The 26,636-nt window shown below is 42.3% G+C and overlaps 1 protein-coding gene across 3 annotated transcripts in view; it reads right to left on the reverse strand.

Annotated features, from left to right (window-relative positions):
• The window catches only part of cux2b (cut-like homeobox 2b), a 332,051-nt gene that overhangs the window by 171,344 nt on the left and 134,071 nt on the right, over positions 1-26,636 (reverse strand). For all 3 annotated transcript variants that reach the window (XM_080208269.1, XM_080208267.1, XM_080208268.1), the window contains exon 2: positions 4,406-4,516. In XM_080208269.1, coding sequence (XP_080064395.1) covers positions 4,406-4,516 — 111 coding nt within the window. The remainder of the gene's footprint in view (positions 1-4,405; positions 4,517-26,636) is intronic.

Here is a 26,636-nt window from a genome sequence, read left to right on the forward strand (position 1 = left end):
GTTCAAAAACCAATTTCTGAAAAAAAATGACTTCAGCAAAAATTTACTTTGCACATCTCCATCTTCAATTCTCCAATTAAGCAAAACTCAAAGATCTAGGATGGTTTTATGTAGCTGTCACAGTTTGTCAGATTAAAAGCCCAATATAATTCAAGTTGAACTTTTCCTTAAGAGTTGAATCCATGTCACCACACTTCATCCCCACTTTCTAAAACTTTTTAGCCAATGAAAACAGAAACAAAAAACTTCTGTAACCAATCCACCACTTAAAGTATTTTAGCAGCTGCTCAATACAGGCACAGCCCCAGTTAAGAAATAGAGACAGTGAGTTCTACTTTAAAATGCAGCAGATTTGCGCGTGCATGGCTGCTCCATTCAGCTCACTCATTCACGCCTTTGCATCGCCACTTGCACAATTCAATCTCTTTGTAGTCCACAATAATTTGGTTCGTTCCATCTTTTAGATGAAGGACAAATTAAACAAGCCTTCTGCTTCACCAGGGTGTTCCATGGAATCATTTTCAAACCTGGTCTAAGGTATCCGAAACCACTCTCACTACAAAGAAACACTGTGAAGTCCACTAGTTACACAATTCCAGCTTTTCATTCCCACACACATTCTTCAGTTGCCATCACAGAACAATGATGCAACTTAAAAACATTAAAGTTAAGTTTATTTATTAAATCACAAGTGGGCTTACATTAATACTGCAATGAAGTGATTGTGAAATACCCCTAGTTACTACACTCTAGCACCTGTTTGGGTACATTGAGGGAGAATTTAGTGTGGCTAATGCACCTAACCAGCACATCTTTCGGATAGTGGAAGGAAATCAGAGCACCCGGAGAAAACCCACACAGACATGGGGAGAACGCGCAGACTCAACACAGACAGTGACCCAACCCAGGAATTGAACCCAGGTCCTTGGCGCTGTGAGGCAACACTGCTAACCACTGTGCTGCCCTCCTTTGTGATGCAATAAACAATCTCCCGAAGGAGCTACAACATTAACATCAGGCTACAGTGGCCAAGGGATATGAGGAGCTCAGCACTCCAAAGGCAGATTGGAATGAAACAGAAACATGGGTATAGCTCATTTGCTCTCCTAACATCTCTCCTACTGGAGCTCTTGTGAGCTGGCAACAAAAGTCATCGATTCCAAAGAATGACAACTGGCCTTTGTCTTATTATTTGCTCATGGGGGGAGGGCATCGCTGGCTGGGCCATCATTTATTGCCCATCCCTGAGGGCAGTTAAGAGTCATTGCTGTGGGTCTTGAGTCACATGTAGGCCAGACCAGGTAAGGACAGCAAATTTCCTTCCCTGAAGGACATTAGTTTATGACAATCGACAATGATTTCATGATCATCGTTCAACTTTTAATTCCAGATATGTACTGAATTCAAATTTCTGCAGCAGTGGGATTTGAACCAGACTCCTTACAGCATTACCCTGGGTCTCTAGATTACTAGTCCAGTGACAATACCATTACATCACTGCCTTCTATCCATTACCTGCACACGGTCTTACATATGCTGAAAGCCTCACTTTACAAAAATATTACAAGTGTCCGCTCTCACTAGAATAGGCAGGATTAAAGTGAATCCATCCAAAAATGTAAATGAATCACAGTATAGGCCATTATTCTTTACAACGTTAATGAGGAGGGGAAGATGGTTTGGGTTATCAACACCAGTATCTCAATGGGTCAGTTGGTTAAATGTAATTGAGCCATATAGGCAGGTGGCAGTTCAATTCCGGGTCAATGCCATTAACTGATCCCCGGCAGGGTGGCAGGAGAGGCACTGTACACGGCCTTAGTTCTGTCTCACGTCTCTGGCATTACCTGACATAGAACTGAGGTATGTGATTATAGTGAAACAGGCACTCTCAGTCTTGTGGGCTTGTGAGAAATTCTTCGACTGTATCATCAGACTAAAAATCATAATTGAAACAGACCACGAACTGTTAGTCTCATTACTGGATGAAAAGAAACTTGCCTCTATGCCCAGGAGAATCCCAAGATTTTGCTTGAGGTTAATGCGCTTTGCCTATGAAAGTCTACGTCCAGGACAAGCTACAAATGACGGCGGATACACTGTCCAGTGCCACTGTCAACCATCTTGCACCACAGGATATCAACCCACTCAATGAGTCCTGTTCTCAATTTGTGGCAGCACAATTGCCAGCAAGCTCTAAACTGCGACAACAAATACTTCGAGAACAGCAGCAGGACTGCATCCGTCAATGCTGCTTCCAAGTATGGCTGCAGCAATGTCCTAATGGAACAGTAATGCAAACATACAGCAAACAAAGAAAGCACCTTGCCATAATTGATGATCTGCCGGGGTGCAACGAGAGGATGGTTGTCCCTGTCTCACTCCAACCAGTGATTCTAGAAAGAATTCACCAAGGCCGCATGGACAACACAGAATGCACAGCCCAAGCCCAGTCTGCAGTGTGCTGGCCAGGTTATTGAGATCTATGGAAGAAATTATTTCTTGGTGCCAGGCACGCATAACTAGCGCACAGACCAACCAAAGAGAACCCCCTATCCCAACACAATTCTCAATTGGACCATGGGAATGTCTGGGGATGGACCTGTATATGTACAATGGGAAATCCTTCCTCATAATCATCAATTACTCCTTGAGGTGAAACAGTTAGATACTATGACCAGTCGGTCATTTGGCTTTTGAAAGAAATCTTTGCAACACATGGCACTCTGGACCTGCCACCAACCTGACACCAGCCTTCAATTCCAAACAAGTATTTCACCCATTTCGCTGAGGTCCCTACACCTTGCCAGTTCTCCCCAGGTATTCCTAATCTAATGGCAAGGCAGAAAGAGTTGTCTGCGCTAGCAAAACCCTCTTAAGGGAGAACAAGGATTTTCCAAAGACATTTTGAATGTACAAGTCTACTCCACTACAGTGTGGACTGGCACCACCTGAACTGTTGATGGGCACAAAGTTTCAAACACATCTCACCCAAGAAATTAATGCCACGGTTAGAATATTGGAACTATCAGAAAGTTCAGGACAGAGGGCACTCCTACAGAAAACAACCGGCTTCCAATCATAACTGAAGGTACCTGCCCAAGTTGAAGAAAGGGGACAAGATATGGATAAGAGACCCAGACAGGGGAGGAGTCATTGTCCAAAGGCATGACAAATCAACAGCCTTATTTAATACACTCCTGAAGATGCAATAAAGGAGGGACAGGAGAAATCATATCCACATTCCCCAAGAAAACATGTCAGATGATTGAAAAAACCCAATTTTGAGTCCCAATTTGACAATGGACCAGAAACTGCAACTCTTACCAAAGACCAATCAAGTCCAAGAAAAGATGTCCAAAGAGAAATGACTGATCTTTCAAGTCCAACAAGACCACGATCAGGAAAGGTTGTGAAACTTCCTGATCAACTGAATCTGTGAAGTCAGGGACTCAGAGGAAAGGGAATGGGGGAAGAGGGATGTAGTGTAAGGGCAATCAGGGTTGAAAGGGTTAAATTGTGGGATTGAAGAAATAGTTTTGCCCACATGATGGTGGTAAGAGACACATGACCAAAAATAGACAGGCAGAATGCTTGTAGCATAGACTGAGTTAACACTCAGTCCTATACATTTATAGAGAGTTATGTTTATCCAATAAACCAGTTCTCGCTTAGACATAACCCATGTCTCAGCAATTGTTTCTTAGCCCGTCACAAGCAACATACAACAGAAACCACACTGAAAAAGTCAAGAAAACAAGGTAGCATCAGGATCATAGAAGAAGGGTAACTGAACAATCTTTTAAATTTAAATTTATTTTATTCATGTCACAAGTCAGTTTACATTAACACTGCAATGAAATTACTGTGAAAATCCCTAATCGCCACACTCTGGTGTCTATTCAGGTACACTGAGGGAGAATTTAGCATGGTCAATATACCTAACCCGCACATCTTTTGGATTGTGGAAGGAAACCAGAGCACCTGGAGGAAACCCACGCACACACAGGGAGAATGTGCGAACTCCATACAGACACTGACCCAAGCCAGGAATTGAACCCTGGTCGCTAGCGCTATGAGGTAGCTGCACTAACCACTTTGCCAACATGCTGCTCTATGTGGATGAAGTAACACACAATGGAACTCCAACACTAAACCTTCAGTTGAACAATCCTGGATCTGAATTGACTGGTGATCATTTTAACACCTACCTGCCTACGCACTTCAGCGGCACACTAAATAAATCCATCATGTTCCTCAGGTTTTTTCTGCTGGAAAGCCAAGGTTTGGTTGACCATGCTCCAAAACATATTAAACCCTTCTTAAAATTCAAAGTTCCCATTCCATTTTAGTCTTAAATAAAAAGGATTAGCTGGCTAAAAAAAAAAGGAGTAGCACATTATACCTCTGGTACATTTCTTTTGAATTCTCGGCTCAGTTCAATGAGATGTCTGTGAGATTGCTCGCTCTCCTCTTGCCGGGTTGCTAGCTCTGATGCAATGGAGTTTAGCTCCTTCTGTGGACGAGATAAGGAGAGAAGGCAAGTTATTATTGGGGAGGTCAAAAGTCTACTTAAAAGTTTATCACGAGCCGAGTTTTCAACTGCTGTCGACTGTGAGCTGCCAAGAAGGATTAGTGGTGGAATGAGAGCATGGGCCACAAGTCAATGAAAGGCTTTTAGATAATCAGATATTTCAGATAATCGATTTTAACCGGCAACAGGTTTTCCACTATTCAAAATTACTAAAGGTTAAAAGGGCTTCAACGATTAAAAGTTAATTGAAATCACTAAAGCCCAGTTCATTGTAACTTTAAAGCACAACATATCAGATATAAAAAATGTTCCTGAACAAGTCTTTCTAAACAAACTTATTACCTTCTTTTTTTTAAGCTCATCCAGTGGGTCAAGGTGATTAAGTCACGAGTAACTGAAGGTGTTGAATCAACTGATCCCAGCCATTGGCGCTACAATTGGCACCAGTTAGGGAGCAGAAAATCAACTCGGGCTCCTGCTCCAGAATTGCAATTCAATGACCCCCAGTTGGAAGGGTGAAGGTGAGGAGAGGAGGGGGGCTGCCTTGACTGGTTGAATCCTTGCCAATACCCACCATCAAGGCTTGAAGTACCCAAGGTCAACTGGCACCCATTAAAGCAACAATGGGCAATCTAGGCTGGTGAGTGGGCCACAGGATTGGCCTTCCTTCTTGGGCTGCAAGATTGAAAAATTGGGCTTGTTCATTCACCATGACCCGTGAATAAGATTGAATACATTTAAGGAGCCAAATATTTCATAATGACAGACAGAAAATGCTTAGTCCTTCATATATTAATAAAACTAGCAACTTAAAATAGTAAAAACAAAATAATTATTTATGCTTTGTTTGGATGCAGAGGGAGTGCACGGCTCTCAGTCAATATTTTGTGCATCAGCACATACCTCTCTTCATGTGCCCTTGCTTTATGAGTCAGTGCAGACTTGATGGGCCAAAAGGCTTCTTCTGCACTGTAGGGAATCTATGACATGTGTGTATCACTTCAGTTGTACCAGCGGGAAAACAACTATGTGGACGGAAGTCAGTGAAATGTGGCAACTCTGTGCATGGACAATAAAATGGCTCGTGGGCTGCATTCCAAACCTTGATGGGGCTGCACGTGGGCCCTGGGACGCAGATTGCCCACCACTGTATTAAACTGTACCGTAGCAAAGAATCAATGCTTGCAGGAGAAATAATGCAGAGATGCCGACATTGGACTGAGGTGGGCACAGTAAGATGTCCCACAACACCAGGTTAAAGTCCAACAGGTTTATTCAGAATTACGAGCTTTTAGAGCACTGCTCCTTCATCACCTGGTGAAGGAGCAGTGCTCTGAAAGCTTGTGATTCCAAATAAACCTATTGGACTTTAACCTGGTGTTATGAGACTTCTTACTATGCAGGAGAAATGGATGAGGGAGAAAATTAGTGCACAGTGAGTGAGAAAAAAAACACAAACTCACAAATATATGTATTAAAAAACATTATTTTCAGATGAAAATTGTTCATAAATTTCAATGCCACACAATTTGGGGGAAAAAAGTCATTCAATCCTTTGTGATGCTCTCTGGCGTACACCATATTGAAGTATATTGACATTCTAAAATGTTTATATCACATATGAAAATGAATAAATTTGCATTAACTGCTAAACACAATAGGATCAGGAATTAGATGACAGATTAGATGGTTCAAACCACAGAAACAAGGTGAATTTCAAATTTAACAAAGGAATCAATCAGAAATGGCAATGACAGGAATTTAACAGTTGTAAACTATAGTAGTTCAATTTTCTGTAAATTGCTTTAAAATGTGAATGTAACATATATCACCATGTTTCTGTTGCTTTGGGAACTATATTAAAAATGTAACTCTTCTTTTGTCAACTTATCACAATGCAGCTCATTTCTTTCAAAGCCTCAATTGTCAGCTGCCTTTCTACATGGTTAAGCTCCCATTCCACCTTTTTATCTAGGAAGTGACAAGTAAATTGTTTTGTTAAATCGATGACATTATATTGATAATTGACCCAAAGATAGGTTTTGGTCTCAATACCTCTTGTTAATTCTGACCTGTACATAGAATAGAATCCCTACAGTGCAGAAGGCGGCCCATTGAGCCTGCACCAACAACAATCCCATCCAGGCCCTATCCCCGGAATACCACGTATTTACCCTGCTAATCCTCCTGACACTATGAGGTAATTTAGCACAGCCAATCCCCCCCTAACCTGTACATCTTTGGAGTACAATTGAAAAATCCACAAATTTTGAAACAAACAAGCAAAAGAAGTGGATTTATGACAATTGTCTTCTGTTGCTTGCTGCCGAGTTATAATTTGTTTAGATGAGAAAATGTTCAATGTTCCAAATACCACATTATTCCATTAAACAGGAAGCATGTTAGTTTTTATTAGATATATTATAGGGGAGTAGCGCTGGAAGGGAATTAAAAAAACATAACATTCAGGTTGCCCACAACACGCGAGGATCTTTCCTACAAAGATCAATACTCGAGAAACACAGCTTGACAAGAAAGTTTTAAGCCTGTTCATTATATGCCATGGCAACATCGCACACCATGCATCTATTAAGCTATGTATGAAGTTACAAGGTGTGAAATGAATTCAGTTATAGATAATTAGTGGCAGGAAATCAGATGACTAAAAAGAATTAATGAGTAAACTGTATAAAGATGTAAGCCTGGAAGATTAAAAATTAAAATCAGCTTCAAGAATGAGCCATATCAAAAGAAAAATCCTTCAGGAGCTTGTGTGGTGACTCAAGAGGTTTCTCCAATGAGCAGCTGACCCACAAGGCCAAGGTTTGATCCCTGCACAGCAGCAAGTTTGCTGATCTCAGCCAGGGTCACTTAGAACTGATCTTAGTATCCCTGGAATGAAAAGCTAAAAACTAAATTCAGTTCATCCCTTCTTAGCAGCAAGCCCACTGGAAATATACATATAACCATCAGGATCAATTAGATAGTGGGATAGTGGTAAGGGCACTGGATCCACAGAATATTACAGTGCAGAAGAGGCCCTTCGCCCCATCAAGTCCGCACCAACACATGAAAGCCCTGACCTGCCTATCTAATCATGATGTGGAGATGCCGGCGTTGGACTGGGGTATACACAATAAGAAGTTTCACAACACCAGGTTAAAGTCCAACTAATTTATTTGATAGTAAACTCACAAGCTTTCGGGGTTTGCCACTTCGTCAGGTGAACGGAGAATTCTGGCCTCAGACAAAGCATATAACAGCATGCAGATGCTACGACAATGGATGAATGAACATCGCTCAACAATCACCAGGCAAAACTGTTCCCTTCCTGTTGGCAAACACTTCAGCAGTCACGGGCATTCGGCCTCTGACCTTCGGGTAAGCATCCTCCAAGGCGGCCTTCACGACACATGACAGCGCAGAGTCGCTGAGCAGAGACTGATAGCCAAGTTCCGCACACAAGAGGATGGTCTCAACTGGGATCTTGGGTTCATGTCGCACTATCTGAAACCCCCATGACTTGCCTGGATTTGCAAAACCTCACTTACTGTACTGTCTGGAGACAACACACATCTCTTTAATCTATGCCTAATGCTCTTTCCACTTACATTGTCTGCATCTTTAAGACTTGAATAGAAGGTTAGTTGTAAAGACTTGTATTCTAATCAGTAATCTGTAAGCTGTGTGTGCTGTTATATGCTCTGTCTGAGGCCAGAACTCTCCATTCACCTGACGAAGGGGCAATCCCTGAAAGCTTGAGTTTACTATCAAATAAATTGGTTGGACTTTAACCTGGTGTTGTGAGACTTCTTACTGCCTACCTAATCCCTCTTGTCAGCACTCGACACATAGCCTTGAATGTTATGGTGTGCCAAGTACTCACCCAAGTACTTTTTAAAGGATGTGAGGCAAGCCGCCTCCACCACCCTCCCAGGCAGCGCATTCCAGATCATCACCAACCTCTAGGTAAAAAGGTTTTTCCTCAACTTCCCCAAACCTCTCACTTTAACTTGTGTCTGCTCATAACAGACCCTTCAACTAAGGGGAATGGCTGCTCCCTATCCATCCTGTTCATCCCCGTCATAATCTTGAGGGCGTCAATCACCCTCAGTCTCCTCTGCTCCAATGAAAACAATCCAAGCTATAAAACCTCTCTTCATAACTTAAATGTTCCACCCCAGGCAACATCTGCACCTCTTACTGTGCGATGACGTCCTTCCTATAATGTGGCAACCAGAACTGCACACAGTATTCTAGCTGTGGCCTCACCAAAGTTCTATGCAACTCCATCATGACCTCTCTGCTTTTGTAACCTACACCCCAATTGATAAAGGCAAGTGTGCCATGTGCCTTTTTCACCACCCTATTAATCTGACTTTTTGCCTTCAGAAATCTATGGACAAACATGCCAACATCCCTTTGTTCTTCAGACCTTTTATAGTAAACTTTCTTAATAATCCAGAAAACAAGGCCATTGCCCTGGGGATGTAAGCTCAAATCCAATCATGGCAGCTGGTGAAAGTTCAATTCAATTCATTAATAAAGCCAATTGATTAATAATTCTGGATTTAAAAGATAGTAACAATGGTAATGAAACAACCAGACTGTTGCAAAAATCATTCTTGCCATTTATCATAGAGTTCTTACAGTGCAGAAGGAGGTCATTCGGCCCATTGAGCCAGCACCGACAACAATCCCACGTATTTACCCTGCTAATTCCCCTGACTCTACGGGGCAAGTTAGCATGGCCAATCAACCTAATCCACACATCTCTGGACTGTGGGAGGAAACCGGAGCATCTGGAGGAAACCCGCGCAGATACCAGGAAAGCTTGAAAACTCCACACAGACAGTGACCCCCAGCCGGGAACTGAACTTGTGTCTCTGGCGCTGTGAGAAGCGCTGATCACTGTGCCACCATGCCGCCCACAAGTTTAGGAAAGGAAATCTATCATCCTTACCTGGTCGACACGTGACTTCAGACCCACAAAACCTGGTCGACTCATAATTGGCCTAGCAATCCACCCAGTTGCACCAAACCGCTACAGAGAAGTCCAAAGGACCGCAGCAGTTGAAGACAGTGGCTCTCACCACCACCTTCCCATGGGCATTTAGAACATAGAACATAGAACATTACAGCGCAGAACAGGCCCTTCGGCCCACGATGTTGCGCCAACCAGTTAAAAAACAATGACCCACTAATCTAAACCAATCCCTTTTCGTCCATAAACCTATCCACGGATCTCTTAAACGCCCCCAAACTAGGCGCATTTACAACTGCAGCAATCAGGGCATTCCAATCCCTCACCACCCTCTGGGTAAAGAACCTACCCCTGACATTCATCCTATAACTACCCCCCCTTAATTTAAAGCCATAGGGATAGAGAACAATTGCTGGCCCTGCCAGTGATGCCCAAATCTCATGAAAGAATTAAAAAGACAGAATTCAACAGCAAGACCCGCGCCCCCATGACAGAATTGTTAACTGATAACCCTAATTAAGGCCCACACGCGAGGAATGAGCACTTAATAGAGGAGACAGGTGCCCATAAAGCACAACTCCACCAGACATTGTTGCCTTGAATGGGCAGGCAGAGGAAGCAGATTGTGAACTCCCTTACTTCACCCCGCACCTCTCCCCCACCCCCCATCCCACACCCCCCCCCCCCCCCCCCCCCCCCACACAAGCTTTCGGCAACTACCTTGACTCACAAGGTGGCTGCACAAGTCTAAAAAAATGCTGTTCATTCCTACTGGAAATAGATGGCAACCTATCTACATTCTTTCTTTTTGTGTTGCAACTAATTGCAATCAGCAGCAGATATCTGACACAGTGACAGCATCAGCAAAATTGTTGCTGAGAGTACAGAATCTTTGTCTAAAAATAATCAGACATTCTGTGCACTGCTGTTTGTTATAATGGTAATCGATGCTGGAGGCTTTTGAATTTCATCAATTTATAGATCTCCACTATTCTGCCGAGTGATTGTGTTCTGCACACAGTACCAAGGCAGCGCAGGGCACTGTATGATTAAGATAAGCCCAGATTCTATTCAGACATCCCTTATCAGCTCGGCTCCTCTGCAATGCAAAGATGGCTTGAACAACTAAAGATTAGTTCACCAGCAATGATGTCAAATTTAAGGGTATTGATCAATAAATCAAATCAAATAAAATCAATCAGCCAATCAGACGAGCCCAGCAAATGCATTATTACAATTTCCCAAAGGCAGCAGCTAGTGTACGGATTTCATCTAAACAGCACTGCCTGGCGCACTGCCAACTACTCGTCCGTCTAATAGACTCCACAGTAGACAAACACAAACCCAGCAGAACAGCAATAAATTTCTCATCAAATAGCAGATACAGACACAAGATGAACATCTGCTCTGCCTTGACAAAGCTCTTGTGCTCATCTCAAATGAATGGTATCTGCAGACTGTGTCTGACAGACCACCCCAAAGGCAGCCTTGCCTCGTCCAAGGCAGCACGGAAGAATATTTTGTCAGTTATTTCAATCAGTTAATTTAAACCAGCCTTTCCCTTCCAAACTTGGAACAGTAACCAGATCCAGGCAGTCAATAAATAGACCATCTACCGAATCTGTACCACTCAGGCAGCCTACACAGACCCTCCTTATAGTTTTTGTCAAGCAGCGATGACCTGAAAAGAAACATAATAATGGGCTTTTAACAATAAGCTCCATCTGCACTACAAAAAAACTTTGAACAAATTGTTTCCCACTAGGAATGAACTTGATTGATTAAAGTACCAGTTATTATTAAAGTTGTTCTCTATTAAATCCAGTACACGTTCAGCCAACGGTATTGTCAAGTCCAGTGTAAACTATCACACTTGTTTTAAAAAATCATCCATCATCCATCCAGATACCTGGTGCACACAAAACAAGCCTAGATTCATCACTAAACAGTTTACGTGGAAACGTTTTCTACTTTGAGCAAGAAGATAGCATCCCTGTAACCACAGTGCAAGTTAAGAAGTCACGGTCATGGTGTTTCATGGCAAGACCTCAAGAGCAAACCCTCAGTTCTTAGAGAACCAACAATCCAAGTTTCTCCAGTACTGCTTATGGTTAAGCATCAACAACACACAGTATTTGATTCGCTTAAACAACCCAAGATATGACAAACTGTCGAGAAACATCAGCAAGATCAGGTTGTACTAGAGAACAAGGCGAAACGTCATGTTTCTCATCAGAGTCAAGACATTTTGGCAAGGAACAAGATCACAAGTGAAAAGTGGATACCTGCTATGATCTTAGCACAGACAGGACCAGTCTCCTACACTGTATAGACACATAGTGCTAAAAAAATAGAGAAGACATGTGGATCACCTTTTGGCAACAAAAACCAATCTGGCTAGTTTTATTTGCTGATTCACCTCATCTGAAATTAGCAAACTAAGAGGTTTGACAAGGACTATTTTTGGCAAAGTTATATAGTAGTTAGATAAATCTGAAATCAGAACAGATGTCAATAATTAAATATATTGCAGATTGATGGGAACGTAGGCTTGAGAGACACCTGTCAATTTAAAACCCGAATGTCAAGCACATAAACAGTCCAAGTTCCTTTTATTCTGGTATCACACAAGGAGTGGATGAGTTACTGAGGGCTATTAGTGTCCCCAGAAAAAGCATCACAGCTTTTAAGAAACAAGTGTGGAAGTAAACATCCTTCCCTATTGACTTAAGGACACAATGTGAGCAGAACACAAGGGAAAGATACATCAGTGAGTAATTACCAGCGAGTAAGTCCGCAATTAATTTATTGCCCATCCTTAATTGCCTAATCTATGTTGTGCTACAGTCTTTCAAAACCACCACTCGCTCACTCACTCCACCTCGGGTGTTGGATGTATGGAGAAAGGTCGGAGTTGCTGGTGTGATATTAACCAAGATGGTAACTGTGTTACCTTCTGCACAACAGCAATTTTTTAATACCTGGGCTGAAGAAATATTGATTGTTAGGTGACTTAGAGATGGTGCAGCAGTAAAATTGAGGATGGAGAGAGCTTCTGCTAAAACTCCAGCCGCTGTGATTTCCTACCCATGAATATGTGGTGAACCTGACCTGCCAACTGGAACTGTGCTGACATCTTCGCTGAACCCTTAAGATTCTCCCCCTCTCCTGTCCCTCCATGGCAGTGACAATGGCCCAGGGTCCTACTTTTCCCCTCGAGTCAGACTAGAGATTTGGTGGGCTGGGCTACAGGCACCATCAAGGAACTTGATTAGGAGGCGAGGAGAACACCCCTGGAGGGAGGGGCTTTCTGGAGACAGGGAGGGGCTTTCGGGGGGCAGGAGGGATTGGGTAGAGGCACTTTTCTGACATTTCGGCAGCCTAGAGATTCCAGCCAGGGAGCGAACAACACACAAGTTCAACAACATCCAAACAGAGCCTCCTCTAGCAGGTTGACAACTGACGTCCTCACTCACTAACTGAGTCACCTACCAACCAACTCAAGAACAGCTTCTTTCCTGCTGCCATCAGGCTTTTGAATAGACCTATCATATATTAAGTTGATCTTTCTCTACACCCGAGCTATGACAGTAACACTATATTCTGCATCCTCTCCTTTCCTTGTCTCCTATGTACTCTTTGAATGATATGCTTTTGTCTGGATGTCACACGAGAAACAATGCTTTTCACTATATCCCAATAAATGTGACAATAATAAATCTGAGCAAATCAAATCAAGATGAGTAAACTAAGGGCTGAAGATTTTTGTGTGTGCCACTTGGCCAATGAGGTCAATGATATCAAGAGGTCATAAATATGGGTGGGATTTTCCAGCCGCTCTTGCCCCAAAACTGGAAAATCCTGCAATGGATGATTCCCTTGGCAGGCAGGACAGGAAAATTCTGGCCATAGAATGGGAGGTAGTAGGTTCAAAACTGAGTTGAGGAGAAACTACTTCTCTCAGAGGGTTCAGAGTCCGTGGAACTCACTGCCTGAGTGCAGCAGAGGCAAATCAATTAACAGATTCAAGACAGAGATCGACATGTTTCTTATGGGCTATGGGGAGCAGGCAAGAAAGTGGAGTTGAGCCAAGGATAAGATCAGCTATAATTAAATGACGGTGTGGGCTGAAAGGGCTGAATTGCCTACTCCCACTCCTAGGGCAGCACGGTGGCACAGTGGTTAACATTGCTGCTTCACAGCGCCAGTGACCCAGGTTCAATTCCCAGTTAGGATCACAGTCTATGCGGAGTTTGCAAATTCTCCCCATGTCTGCATGAGTTCCCTCCGGGTGCTCCAGTTTCCTCCCACAGTCCAAAAGATGTGTTGGTTAGGTACATTGGCCATGCTAAATTCTTCCTCAGTGTACCCAAACAGGCACCAGAATGTGGCAACTAGGGGATTTTTACAGTAACTTCATTGCAGTGTTAATGTAAGCCTTCTTGTGACACTAAGAAATAAACTTTAAACTAATTCCAGCATTCCTACGATTGCTGTTGTTCTGAACGGTAGCAATCATTGGCCGAGTGGCATATCAATCAGGAGGGACTCATGCCCAATTGGCTGCTATGGACACAGACAATCCAGAATGACAGGTTACAGGGGGTGCAGTGCAGCCAATGAGCACAGGCCACCCCCACACTCGCCCTGTCAAAACACCATCTCCCAGGACCTGCACATGGAATCAATACCAGCTCAGAGATTCTCAACCAAGTCATACACCATCCCAACTTTAGAAGACCTCTTGCTGAGCTCTGTGAATAGACAGCTTTCAAGAATTGAGTTGTTTGAACTTGAAAATGTGAAAAAGAAAATCATCAGATGGTCTTAGCTGGCTCCATTTGCACAGCAGTTGTTTTGACAATGAAAGCAAGTACCATTCTTCAGAGTGTAATCACTGGGGAATCCAGCCTTACAGGCTAAGCACAATATCCCAGGAGGATTGTGGCTGTGGTATGAATTAGAAAATCACAAGCCCATTTTCACCCATGTTTGCGTGACCCCTCACAAATACTCAACAGAAGAAAAAGAAAATATGATGTTCACACAGGAAGAAACCCGTGGGGCAGGATTTTAACAGCCTCGCTCAAGCGAGACCAGAGATTCCTGCCCAAGTTTAACGGAGATTTTCATTGTTCGACCCGTGCCTGCTCCGATCCTGTAGCGGGCAAGGTGGTAGAGATCCGGCCATGGACAGGGATTTTTCCATCCGGCCTGCCTCTGGGACCATGCAAAGATCCATTGACCTTGGGCGGGATTTTCTGGTTTGGGATGAGCACAGCCAGAAAATCCCATCTATGAATTTTGTTTAAACCTTGAGAGTAAGGTTGATGAATCATCTGCTTGGCCGGCCTAGCGGATGCCATGAAAACAGTGGCTGCTGCTGTAAATGTGGGTGGGTCATTACTGCACTGGCATTGAGTCAGTAGTAGGTTCAGGAGCACAGAGGCCCTGAAAATGATGAGCGATGGGGCTTCACTGTAAAATCTGGTGGATCTGTGTGCTTTAACATACAACTTGTACACAAGGTCCTGCTGATGTGCCGTTATTTAATGTACAAGGGCAGAAGTTGCACTGTGGCACAGTGGTTAGCACTGCTGCCTCACAGCACCAGGGACCCTAGTTCAACTCCAGCTTTGGGTCACTGTCTGTGTCATGTCTGCACATTCTCCCTATTTCCTCCGGATGTTCCGGTTTCCTCCCACATTCCAAAGGTGTGCAGATAAGTGGATTAGCCTTGCTAAGTTGACCCCCAGTGTCCCAGTATGTGTACGGGGATTAGCAGGGATTGTGTGGGGATTGGGCCTGGCTAAGATGATCTGTCACGGTCAGTGCAGACTCGATGGGCTGAATGGCCTCCTTCAGCATTGTAGAATTCTATGAATCTATGACACTGAGAAATATTGCAATTCCTTCATGGTTATTTGGTGGGGACATCCTCCCCAATAGCATTTTGGCAACACACACACCAGATGGACTGCAGCTCATCACCATCTTCTCAAGAGCAAATCTGCGGTGGGGAGGGGGTGTCAATAACTGCTGGTCTTGCCAGCAGTGCCCACATCCCAGCAATGAATTTAAAAAAACAATGACTTAATACTTCTGAAAACAGAATCAAATCCAAAATAAATTTATGAAACAATTAAGAAGAATGCTGGCAATTAAAAGGGCCTAAGAAGGGGACAGCAGATTGTTTAAAGCTTCGCTGCCCCTTGTGCTTCCAGTTTTCAATGCTACTATTTCCGAAAAACACCAAGCAATGTGAAATATATGGACACCCAGTGACCTCCTACTGCTCGAGTTATTACCATTAGAAGTGGCAGGATTAAAGGAGAAGGAGTTTGGAGAAGGAACCAAGTGCTTCTTCCACCTCCTCCCCACCATGTGTTCCACCTCATTAGCTTTTAACAGACTCCTTACTTTACAAAGTAATCATTATTGCAAAGGACTGTGCAAAGCCAGATGACAGACATTATATTAAAGTGGGAAAGAAGTGAAAAGGCTCCACTAAAGCCAGACAGAAAAATGCTCTTACTGCCTGTCTGCTAAAGGCAGCGCTGAGTGTCATTTCACTACTTCAGAGCTAGTTTTTTTTTTAAATTCTCAATTCGCTCTGATTCTGCAGGGATTGTGTTAAAAAGATTAAAAAGCTGCCCGCAACTGATTTACCCGGGTATTTCCCACAGCCGACGTTAGTGAAATGTGTCTGCCTCACTCTACAGTTTGATTAAGCAGCTATCTTCAGGGGTCTGTGAAGGAAAATCTTGTCAAATAATCACCAGTAAAAACACTATTAAAGCCAACAATGTGAAACACACAGGGAGGAGTATTTCACACTGCACAATACTAATAGCTTTGTTACACTGATCTTCCTACTGCAACTGAAGGTAGTACCTTTTGTTAACTTCCTAAAATTTCTCCCTTTCCTAAACTAAGGTGCTCCTGGTCTGGGACGTACTTTTTGATTCCGGAGATGTGGCTACAAGAGCAAGCCACAGCAAAAAGCTCTGAGGTGAGTCACTCACCTACTGACTCCCCAAAGTCTTTCCGCATCACAAGTCAGCAGTGCAATGGACTATGCTCCACTTGCCTGGATGAGTGCGGCCCAAACAACACACACCAGACTCAACACCACCCAAGATAAAGCAGCCCACTCGGGTAACAACCATCAACCCAAACATTCACTCCCTCCACCACTGGCGCACAGTGACAGAAGTGTGTACCATATACAAGATACGCAACTCCCAAGGTTCCTTTGACAGCACCTTTCAAACCCACAACCTCTACCATCTAGAAGGACAAGGGGTAAAGATGCATGGGGACACCACTGCCTGCAGGTTTCCTTCCAAACCACATATCATCCTGACTTAGAACTATATCGCTGTTCCTTCACTGTCACTGAATCAAAATCTTGGAAATCCCTTCCCAACAGCACTATGAATGTACCTGCGCCACATAGACTACGTCGGTTCAAGAAGGCAGCTCACCACCACCCTCTCTATGGTAAAGCGGGATGGACTTTGCTGGCAATACCCATTTCAAACGAAATAAAAATAAAAATTAACAGTAAGGAAGCTGTGTCCCTGGCGGGATAACACTTCGTAATTATTTGTCAGGAGTGTGATGGAATATTCCCCACTTGCCTGGATGGTGCAGCTCCAACAACAGACAAGCTTTACACCATCCAGGATAAAGCAGCCCATCAGATTGGCGTCATATCCACAAACATCCACTCCCTCCACCACCGACACTCAGTCGCAGCAACGTGCACTGCATCAATTCACCAAATATCCTTAGACAACACCTTCCAAACCCATGACCACTTCCATTTAGAAAGACAAGGGCAGTAGATAAATAGGAACATCACAGCCTGCAAGTTCCCCTTCAAGCCACTCACCATCCTGACTTGGAAATATATCACCATTCCTTTGCAGTTGCTGGGTCAAAATCCTGGAAGTCACTCCCTAACGGTATTGTGGGTCAACCCATAGCACGTGGACTTCAGCGATTCAAGAAGGCAGCTCACCACCATCTTCTCAAGGGCAACTGGGGATGGACAATAAATGCTGGCCAACTAATGACACCCATGTCCCACGAATGAATAACAAACAAAATTGTTTGAGCAGCCACACTAAGGCAGACATTTGTGAGGTTATTCTAAAGGCAACAAATTTTCTTTAAATTAGACACTTAAGTATGCAAGTCAGTGAGCTTTGTACAATCAACAGTGAGTTGAGACCTGAGATAGGTTCCCTCACAACTGAGACAAAGGCAGAAACTATGCTTTATAGCTTTAAGTATAAAAGTAATTTCTTGGTTTATTGACTATCCTTCAGGCATTTCCAAGTGGATCTGAATCTTTCACTTACTCCTAAGTAAATTTCAATTTTGAATTTATAATACATGAATCAGTTTATCTTACACTTACAATCTGTAATATTCAAATATTTTTACCTATACATCCAAAATCATCCTAAAACTAAACTCTTCTGAACAGCTTTGCAATTAACTTATCTGTAATAAATCAATGTAATCTTATAATGCAGATAAGTAAGTGTTAACAGGTAAGAATTAGGGTGTCCAAAAATTGGCAAATGGAGAAACAAGGGTGCCATGGTAGTTAGCATTGCGACCACTTGGGTAACTGTGTGGAGTCTACATGTTCTCCCCTTGTCTGCATGGGTTTCCTCCAGGTGTTGCGGTTTCCTCCCACACTCCAAAAATGTGCAGGTTAGGTGATAAATGTATGGGGTTACAGGGATAGTGCAATGGAGGGGACATGGATAAGGTAGTCTGTCAGAGAGTCAGTGCAGACTCAATGGGCTGAATGGCCTCATTCTGCACTGTAGGGATTCTATGAACCTAATACTTGTAGACTATAGATAGCCTAGGTCTTCTCACATTACAATAGCCTACACCCATAGTATACACAATAGATTATAAAACGAATGTCAGAACATCAAAACAGAATCGGTTTCGGAAAAAGGATACACTTCCTGCAGAATGTAATCCAACATTTAAATTAAGTAACCATCATAAAAAGTTGTAGATGCATTCTGTAAACGTGAAGAACTCTAAGTCTTCTGGAATTCTCCCTTATAGGATTCCATGCTCTGAGCAAGGTAAGCTCTTTAAGAGAGATATTTCTGCTATAACGTACCAGTGTATGTTTTATTCTGATATATCTTTAGTCTAAATACTCTTGAGAGAGAGGACACTTTATCTTGAGACCAGGTCGATAGCTTGCATAGCTGACTTAAGCTCTTATGATGATTTAAAATCTCTTTTGATTGAGAATTTGAACGGACAATAAATTTAACAGAATAAATTTACTTAGCCAGGGAAGGTGAGAAGAATTAAAGGTAGGAGAACTCCAATACTATAGATAGAAATAGGTTATTCGTTGATTGCGTTCTCTCATTACTTCCTTGGATTTAAGAGAATCACAGGTTACCATTTCAATATCATTAACTGGTTTGTTTGATTTGCATTTATCTTAGAATTGTTCACCAGTTTCTTAAATCAAGTTTTTTTCCATTTATCCACCGCAAAAACAAAGCTAAATTTCTAAAAATAAAACTTGTATTGCAAAACATATGAATGATGAAGCTCCATACTTACAATGCTTAATTTAGTTTTTGGATGTTTTCAGATGTATAGGTAAGAATATTTGAATATCACAGACCAAAGTCAGATATCCAAGGTCAAACTGACTCACTGTGGTTTGACCAGTACGATTTCTTAAAAACTTTGAGTCAACAATCCAGTTTTCTTCTATTTCTCTTGCGGAGAGAGGAACATGCTTTCGTGATTTCACCTTGCTAGCTTGAGTAATTACAACCTTAAATTGTCCTTCTCAAAGCAAACAGCAGCTAAACACCTCAGAAAAGCTCATTACAAATGTCAAGAAGGTAAATTATCTCAGTCGGTATTTTTAATTTTAAGACGTTCCTAATTGGCCCATTTTAGGTAGTTATAATCCAATAAAGATCTGTTCTAGGAGTCAAGTAAAGAGTCAGTCTCTACTTTATCAGCCTTTATTCCTAAAAGTGTGCCATCTACTTAAACACAATTAAACACAGAATTATACCAGACCAGAATTAAAACAAAGCAAGACGTCTTAATGGGTTTGCAATATATAGTCAGTTATAATAAATATGTAAATGGTTGCAAAAGCAAACGCACATATCTCCAAAGAAGATACAACATTCTCAATCCTCTGCTAACCAGTAAGTAAGCTGTCCTGTTTGAAAGCCAATAGTGGAGACACAAACTGGGCAGGCCCAAGCCTGTGCACTCAGGATTTTATCAGAGTATATCAATCAAGTCTAGGTTTTTGTAACGCACCCAATAAACTTTAAGTAAAATTTATGTGGGAAAAGCATCCAATAAGATTTAAGCTGGCAAAGTGAAGCTGCATGTTCATATAATAATGTTCTCTCTTTGTTTGGAGTAACAGAGTTTCAGGTTGTCTAAGACACTCCCATTCTCATTCTCATTTGCTCTGAAGTGACAACATAAAGAGAATCACATGAGTCTAGTTATGGGTATTCCTGTATTTTATTTCTCCATTTTTTTCTCTGGGTGCCAGTCTCACTAACACTCTCACCCCACAGAAGACTGTGGGATCAAATCCCTTTCCAACCCTTGAGAATCCAGATGAACAGTGTGCTTATGTAGTATTAAATTAATCGCTATAGTGCTCCATCTTAAGATAGTGAATAAACTGCATTGGAGGCTACAGAGCACTTTGGGATCATGAGAAGGTTTCCTCTCGGTGCTCCAGTTTCCTCCCACAGTCCAAAGATGTGTGGGTTAGGCTGGCTGACCATGATAAATTGACCCTAGTGTCAAGTGATTAACAGGGTTAATATGTGAGGTTATGGGAATAAGGCCTGCATGGGATTGTGGTGGATGCAGACTCAAGGAGCTGAAAGGTCTCTTTCTGCACTGTAGGGATTCTATGAAAGTCCAGTGACTGCATTTTAAAGCCCCCCACCCCATTTGGCTTGACCTAGATAACACGCTGCCTGTGGCTTAATGCATTTGGCATGGGCAGGAGCAGGCAGGCCAAATTCTGTAAGGGTGGGATGGGACAAGGGGCAGTCACCACAACCACCCCCCAACTTTGCACATCACGGGCACTTGATCGCCATGTCTGGCTTTCAACATATACTCTCCCACCCCTTTCTCACTAGGTTGTCCAATCTCTCCCTGTCCAAGATCCCTGACTTACCTTGATCCAGGCATCATAGTTGCCTTCTTTACGGGCCTGTTTGCAATCTCAGAGTCTCCTGCTATTGAGATCCAGGGCTGCTGGAACTGCTTGGATTGCTAGTCAATCAATCACCATCTCCACTGGATGGGACCTCTACTTCTCAGTGCCACTCTGTCCATTTAGCCCACCAGTAGCACGCTATGGCTGCAGGGCCAGTGCCTTTCTGATACGTCTGCTGCTGGATGGGGTTGGGTAGTCAATATGCCACCCCCATAAAAACCCAGCCCCAGGGACCCACTAGCCATGATAACACACCAGCCTTTGGAGATATCGTCCACTAACAGCAATTTATCTAGCCCTTTGAGAGTGTCTACAGAGAATCTACCGCACACCAGCAACTTAGGCCAAATGTTCTCCCTTCTTAGTGCATGACCACTTCAAGGTTTCAGCTTTCTTTCATCATTTTCACCTTCTATGAACCTTTTTAAGTTGTGGCCTTTTCTTCAATTTGTCAGTCCTGCCTTAGAGAAGACCCTCGATAAACTTTCTCAAAGCTATCGGCTATTTTTGTTCAATCAGCCTGCAAATCTAATCTGCAATGGAAGTTAACATTTTCAGCTCCATTGGCTTGCTTGGTCATGCTGAATCAAATAATATTGCACACAATGATGTTGAGATGTTCTCCCACATTGGGCACATTACTGAGAACCTGGTCCAATACCCAGTATCTTCCTATCATGCTGTGTGAGGAAACAATGCTTCAGAAAAATTACAAATATCTTAGTTCTCTTCCCTCCGCATCAACTTGTCAAATCAAACCAATCACCATTGGATATCCAATCAACGAAAATCTCACAAAATGAAAATGATTCAACTCTGCAGTGACTGCTACTTTACATTCAAGACAAAAGCATTTTCATATCCACAGACAGTGCCAAACCCAACAACAACTTTAGGCCTCATCTTACACCCCAACATTCTGGTAAAGCTCAATAGGATTCCACTTAAAAAGTTATAAAATTACATCTATTAACTGGCTCATTCAATTGATATGGAATAATGTAATTCATGTAAATTAACTATTCGTCTTCATTTTATCCCCATTAAGGTAATCCAATTTTCACAAGTCCCCTTGGGCTGTTTCTTAGGTTAACCCCATCTCTTTAACCTCCTCCAATCAAATCCCACTTCTGTCTGAGGGACTCATCTGATAGCTGAACCACTAATGGCCATGCCTTCTGACGCCTAGACAATACGCACTGGGATTCCAATTGAGTCAAGCTTTTGGTCATCCTTTCCAAATATCTCTGCCTTTGACACAATGTCATTATTTTTAACAATGTCTCTGTAAATTCTTGGACTATTCTTTAACGTGAATGGCACTATGTTATTATCGTCAACAGTGTTCTCATTTCAGTTATTCAAGCAAATGCCAAGACTTGGTTCCCATGTTCTACTTCCTCAATCCCAATGGGATGAGGACTTCTTGTGACTGTGCCAAATTCTCAGGATGTTATTGGCAGATTACAACCAATCAGATCTTGCCCAAAATCAATGATATTTATTTAGAAAGACATAAACAAAAGCTCCATCAGTATTCACAAGAGAATTTTCTACATTATAATTCCTAAATAATCACCTGCTTTGTCATTACATGGAGCAGATTCTAACTTTCCTTCCATTCTTCTTGATGCTGAACTGATTCATCTCCCATCAGACAATCTCAAGATACCAAGAACATATTAAACCTGCATACTGCCTTAATGTTTTCCTTTTAACTGATTCTTTTAATATTCCACAAAATGCAAACTTCAAATACAACATTAAAAAACATGAGTTGACATGAAGAACAGAAAAAATTAAATGTGACCATCTAAATTTGTGGATCATCCACAAAAAAGAGCTGGTTCTTATATCATGTTCAATGCTGATTGGGATATTTGGAGTTGACCCTTTCAAGGAATAACTCTTGGAATTGATAATGCATGAGTGTTGGTAGCTGTCGCATTACATGCTTCTGGTAGAAAATGACTGGGAACTGATTGAAGAAGCTAATGCCTCCTTGTGGTCATGAGTTGTGGAAGGCTACATGCCGTTGTTAAGAATGCAAGATTCTACAAGATGGTTATGTTTTAAATGGTCTCTTTTAATTCAAGATAAAAAGGCAGCTTATCATCAGCTCATTGTGCCTGATGGTAAGCTGGTGTGACCATGGGGATAGGAGGCCCAGGTCAAATGCTACTTCAATCCACATGCTGGGTAACCTGAAAACGAGGACAGAGTAGCTTCCCTTGCTACACAGGCTCTCAGGCAGTCAGAGAGCGAGAGAGCGACATATATACATACACACACACACACAAAAAAACACACACACACACACGCATAGTTAGCTGCTATGGTTGGTAGAGGGACAAAAGTTGTTTCTCTGTTAGCTACCAGACAGATTGCAGGTGGAAAGACATTCTCTGGTCAAAGAGACAGCAACATGAGAATATTCATCTTGGCATGGCCTGGGGAGTCACCAGAGTGAGCCATGCTGCTGGAGGTTGATTTGGAATTTTTTGGAAGACAGAGAAAAGGGCCTTCTACTGTCATTGCATGCAATACCTCAGTGTGAAAGGGAGAAGCAACCTCATTGGAAGATGGGAGTAACTTTGGACTGATTCCTGTAAAAGCAGTAATTCTACAGCTTGCATACTGTAATGTATAAATGAAACATGGGTTTTTTGACTGTGTTAAAACGCTAATAAAGGGTATCATTTTGCTAGTTTAGTATCAATTGCAAACTCAGGTGATTTTAGTTTCGGTTACTGTAAAAGTCTTAAAAGGTGAAATCTTGTTGTGTGATCAAATCAGCCGCTGGGAATTCAAATTTTTTTTTAATAGTTATTGATCTCTACAGGGATCATACCACCCTCAACATTCCAATTTGTACTGGTTGAAGGCATGAAGTAAACTATCTTCATCCAGGCCTATGGTCCGCATAGATTTTTTTCTGAGTTGAGCAGCAGGAGAGATTTTCTGCGCAGTCTTCTAAGCTAGGATGCAACAATTCAGAAACAGCAAGATATAGATGTAAAAATTAAGTTTCACTTGTAATATTTAAATTCATTTCTTTGCTTGATGTTAATTATGTATAATAATCGATTCATGTACTCACAGTCAGCAATATCCAGGCCGTCACAGTAAATCATTTGTTATTTTGTAATTTGATTCTTCAACTGATTCTGGAAAATGATCTTTCTGCACCCAAACCAAGAGTTTCAGTTATTGTTTTAACCAAAGAACACACTTGTGGTAATTTCGGGAATTATCTTTTACATAAGTCTGTGATGAAATCTATATACTCTACTTTCTCAGGAGGCTATGGAAATTTGGCCTGTCTGCTACAACTCTCATCAATTTTTACAGATTCACCATAGAAAGCTTCCTTTCTGGTTGTATCACAGCTTGGTATGGCTCCTGCTCTGACCAAGACTGCAAGAAACTACTCGTGAACGAACCCAGCCCATCACACAAACCAGCTTCCCATCCATTGACTCTGTCTATAATTCCCCATGCATCAGAAAAGCAGCCATAATCAAGGGCCCCACGCACCCAGGACTTACTCTTTTCCACCTTTGTCCGTCAGGTAAAAGGGTACAAAAATCTGAAGCCACATACTAACCAACTCAAGAACAGCTTCTTTCCTGCTGCCATCAGACTTTTGAATGGACCTACCTTATATTATGTTGATCTTTCTCTACACCCTGTGATTATAACACTATATTCTGCACCCTCTCCTTTCCTTCTTGATGAACGGTATGCTTTGTCTGTATAGCATGCAAGAAACAAAACTTTTCACTGCATACTAATACATGTGATAATAATAAATCAAAATCAAATCAAATATATTTTGTCTATTTTTCTGTGTGCTTTAGGGGGTCAAGCCACAGTAATTCCACATCTATGGGAAGTGATCCTTAGTTAACTAGAGATTGTAACACTCAAGACACACAATGTACTATGGGTTCATACATTCAATCCCGCATTGGTACAGGGTTGGGACCCTTTTGGGATGTATTAACAGGTTACACAGTTCAAGCAGCAGAGTGAACAGCAGCCCAGAGGGAGCAGATAAAGAGGAGTGTTGGCTCCATGCAGTGATGTACTTCCATTAGCTCCGTGGGAGTGTAGGGGGCTGGGGCTCAGTGAAGCCTCAGGAGCTGTTGGTGGGACTGCCAGGAGATGGGTCTTGGGGTACCCAGAGATTGCTGGCTGTAGCATGGTTGCGAAGCTCTGCTGGAGTGCAGCACAGCCAACACAGCATGAACGCAGTGCTCAGCTCAGCTGGAAAAAAGCCTAAGAGGGCTGGACCTTGGAGCAGACTGGGGAGAAATCTGGAATCAATAGAGAAAATGCTGGAAAATCTCAAAAGATCTGGTAGCATCTGTAAGGAGAGAAAGGAGCTGACCCTGTGTCAAAGCTAAAAGGCATAGAAAGTGGGAAATATTTATACTGGAGGGTGAGGGAATGAAAGATGAGTCATAGCCACAGAAACCAGGGGAAAAGACTGCTAATAGCTGTCCACAGAGAGATAAAGGGTGTAAATGGCCAAACGGCACAGAAGCTAAAGGGTAGGGGGAAATGGATGGCACAGAGGTAAGATTTAAAAAAGAAGCAAATGATCTTGAATAATGTGTGCCCTTTGGGTTAAGAACTCAGGAGAGCTACTGTTGGCTGGAGATCAGACTGGCTCTTTGAAATTCCTTAGGAGAAAGACAGTTGTAAAGAATTGTCGTGACTCACTGACGCCTGGGTGAGTAACTAGTAAAGTTCAGAGAACTTGTCTTGGTTGTGTCTGCCATTTAATGTGCAGTTTGTGGTGCATTTGACCACAATTTGGCTGTTAATTCATGCTTACCTCATGTTAATTCTGGGTGTCGCTTTGTTAAAGCACATATGCTAAAATTTCCTCTGTTTGTTATAAACCATGGAAGCTTGGTGGGTTTATTCTTTTCAGTGAGTGGCTAGAATTTCAAATTTCTTCGACTTCAACAAAAAAAAATGTTACTGGTCCCTCATCAGACGGGGGTCCCGGGTGGTAACATTAAAAGATTTTGGGGAGAGGGTCTGATTTGGGATTGCAACAAGAGGCAGTTATAACCTTAGCTCATCCGAAAGATGGTGCTGCATTTCCTTAGTACTGGCACTGGATATGTTCAGCCTGGATTATGTGCTCATGTCTTTGAAATGGGACTTGAACTCACAACCTTCTGTCTCAAGAGGTGAAGAATGCTACTACTGTATCAAAGATGAACTTACCATATCTCTAAATAATTCAGTTACTTAATACATCTCGCCCATCGGTACTGCTGCCTTAATTAAGGTTCAGTAATCAAATTAGATTGAGTTAAGCGGTCGAAATCATGCTGCCAGTATACGGCAGGACACCACCACTGTTGAATATTGCATACATATTGATAAGCATTTTACATATAAAGGCTACGACTTCTCCTGGTCCTTCCTCTTCTCCAGATACAGAAAGGCCATTTTACACTTCTGAATACGAACTCCTGTAACACATTAGAAATACAACTTTTCTTTTTAATGAATTAGGACAAATTCAGTTTCATTACGGGGGAAAAATCTACTTAATTAAAATGAATATTTGCCCTTGATTAACTTACACCTGGAAAATGGTACAAATGCAAAGACCTCAGCATGCAAGAGAAATAGCTCTGGGTCAAAAAGAGAGGGGAAGAAATAGCCAGGGATCAGTACAATCACTTTAGCATCCATTCTTAAAGCCTTCGATGAAATGGCTTCAATGTTAGAAGCCACTGACTCAACTGACGCTTCCAAGCCAGAGGTTCCGTGTTCAAGTTCCACTCTAGAAACTTGAGTGCAAAGATCAGGAT

The sequence above is a fragment of the Carcharhinus amblyrhynchos genome, chromosome 20, assembly GCF_965287045.1.
Source record: "Carcharhinus amblyrhynchos chromosome 20, sCarAmb.v2.hapA, whole genome shotgun sequence".
Classification (NCBI taxonomy): Eukaryota; Metazoa; Chordata; class Chondrichthyes; order Carcharhiniformes; family Carcharhinidae; genus Carcharhinus; species Carcharhinus amblyrhynchos.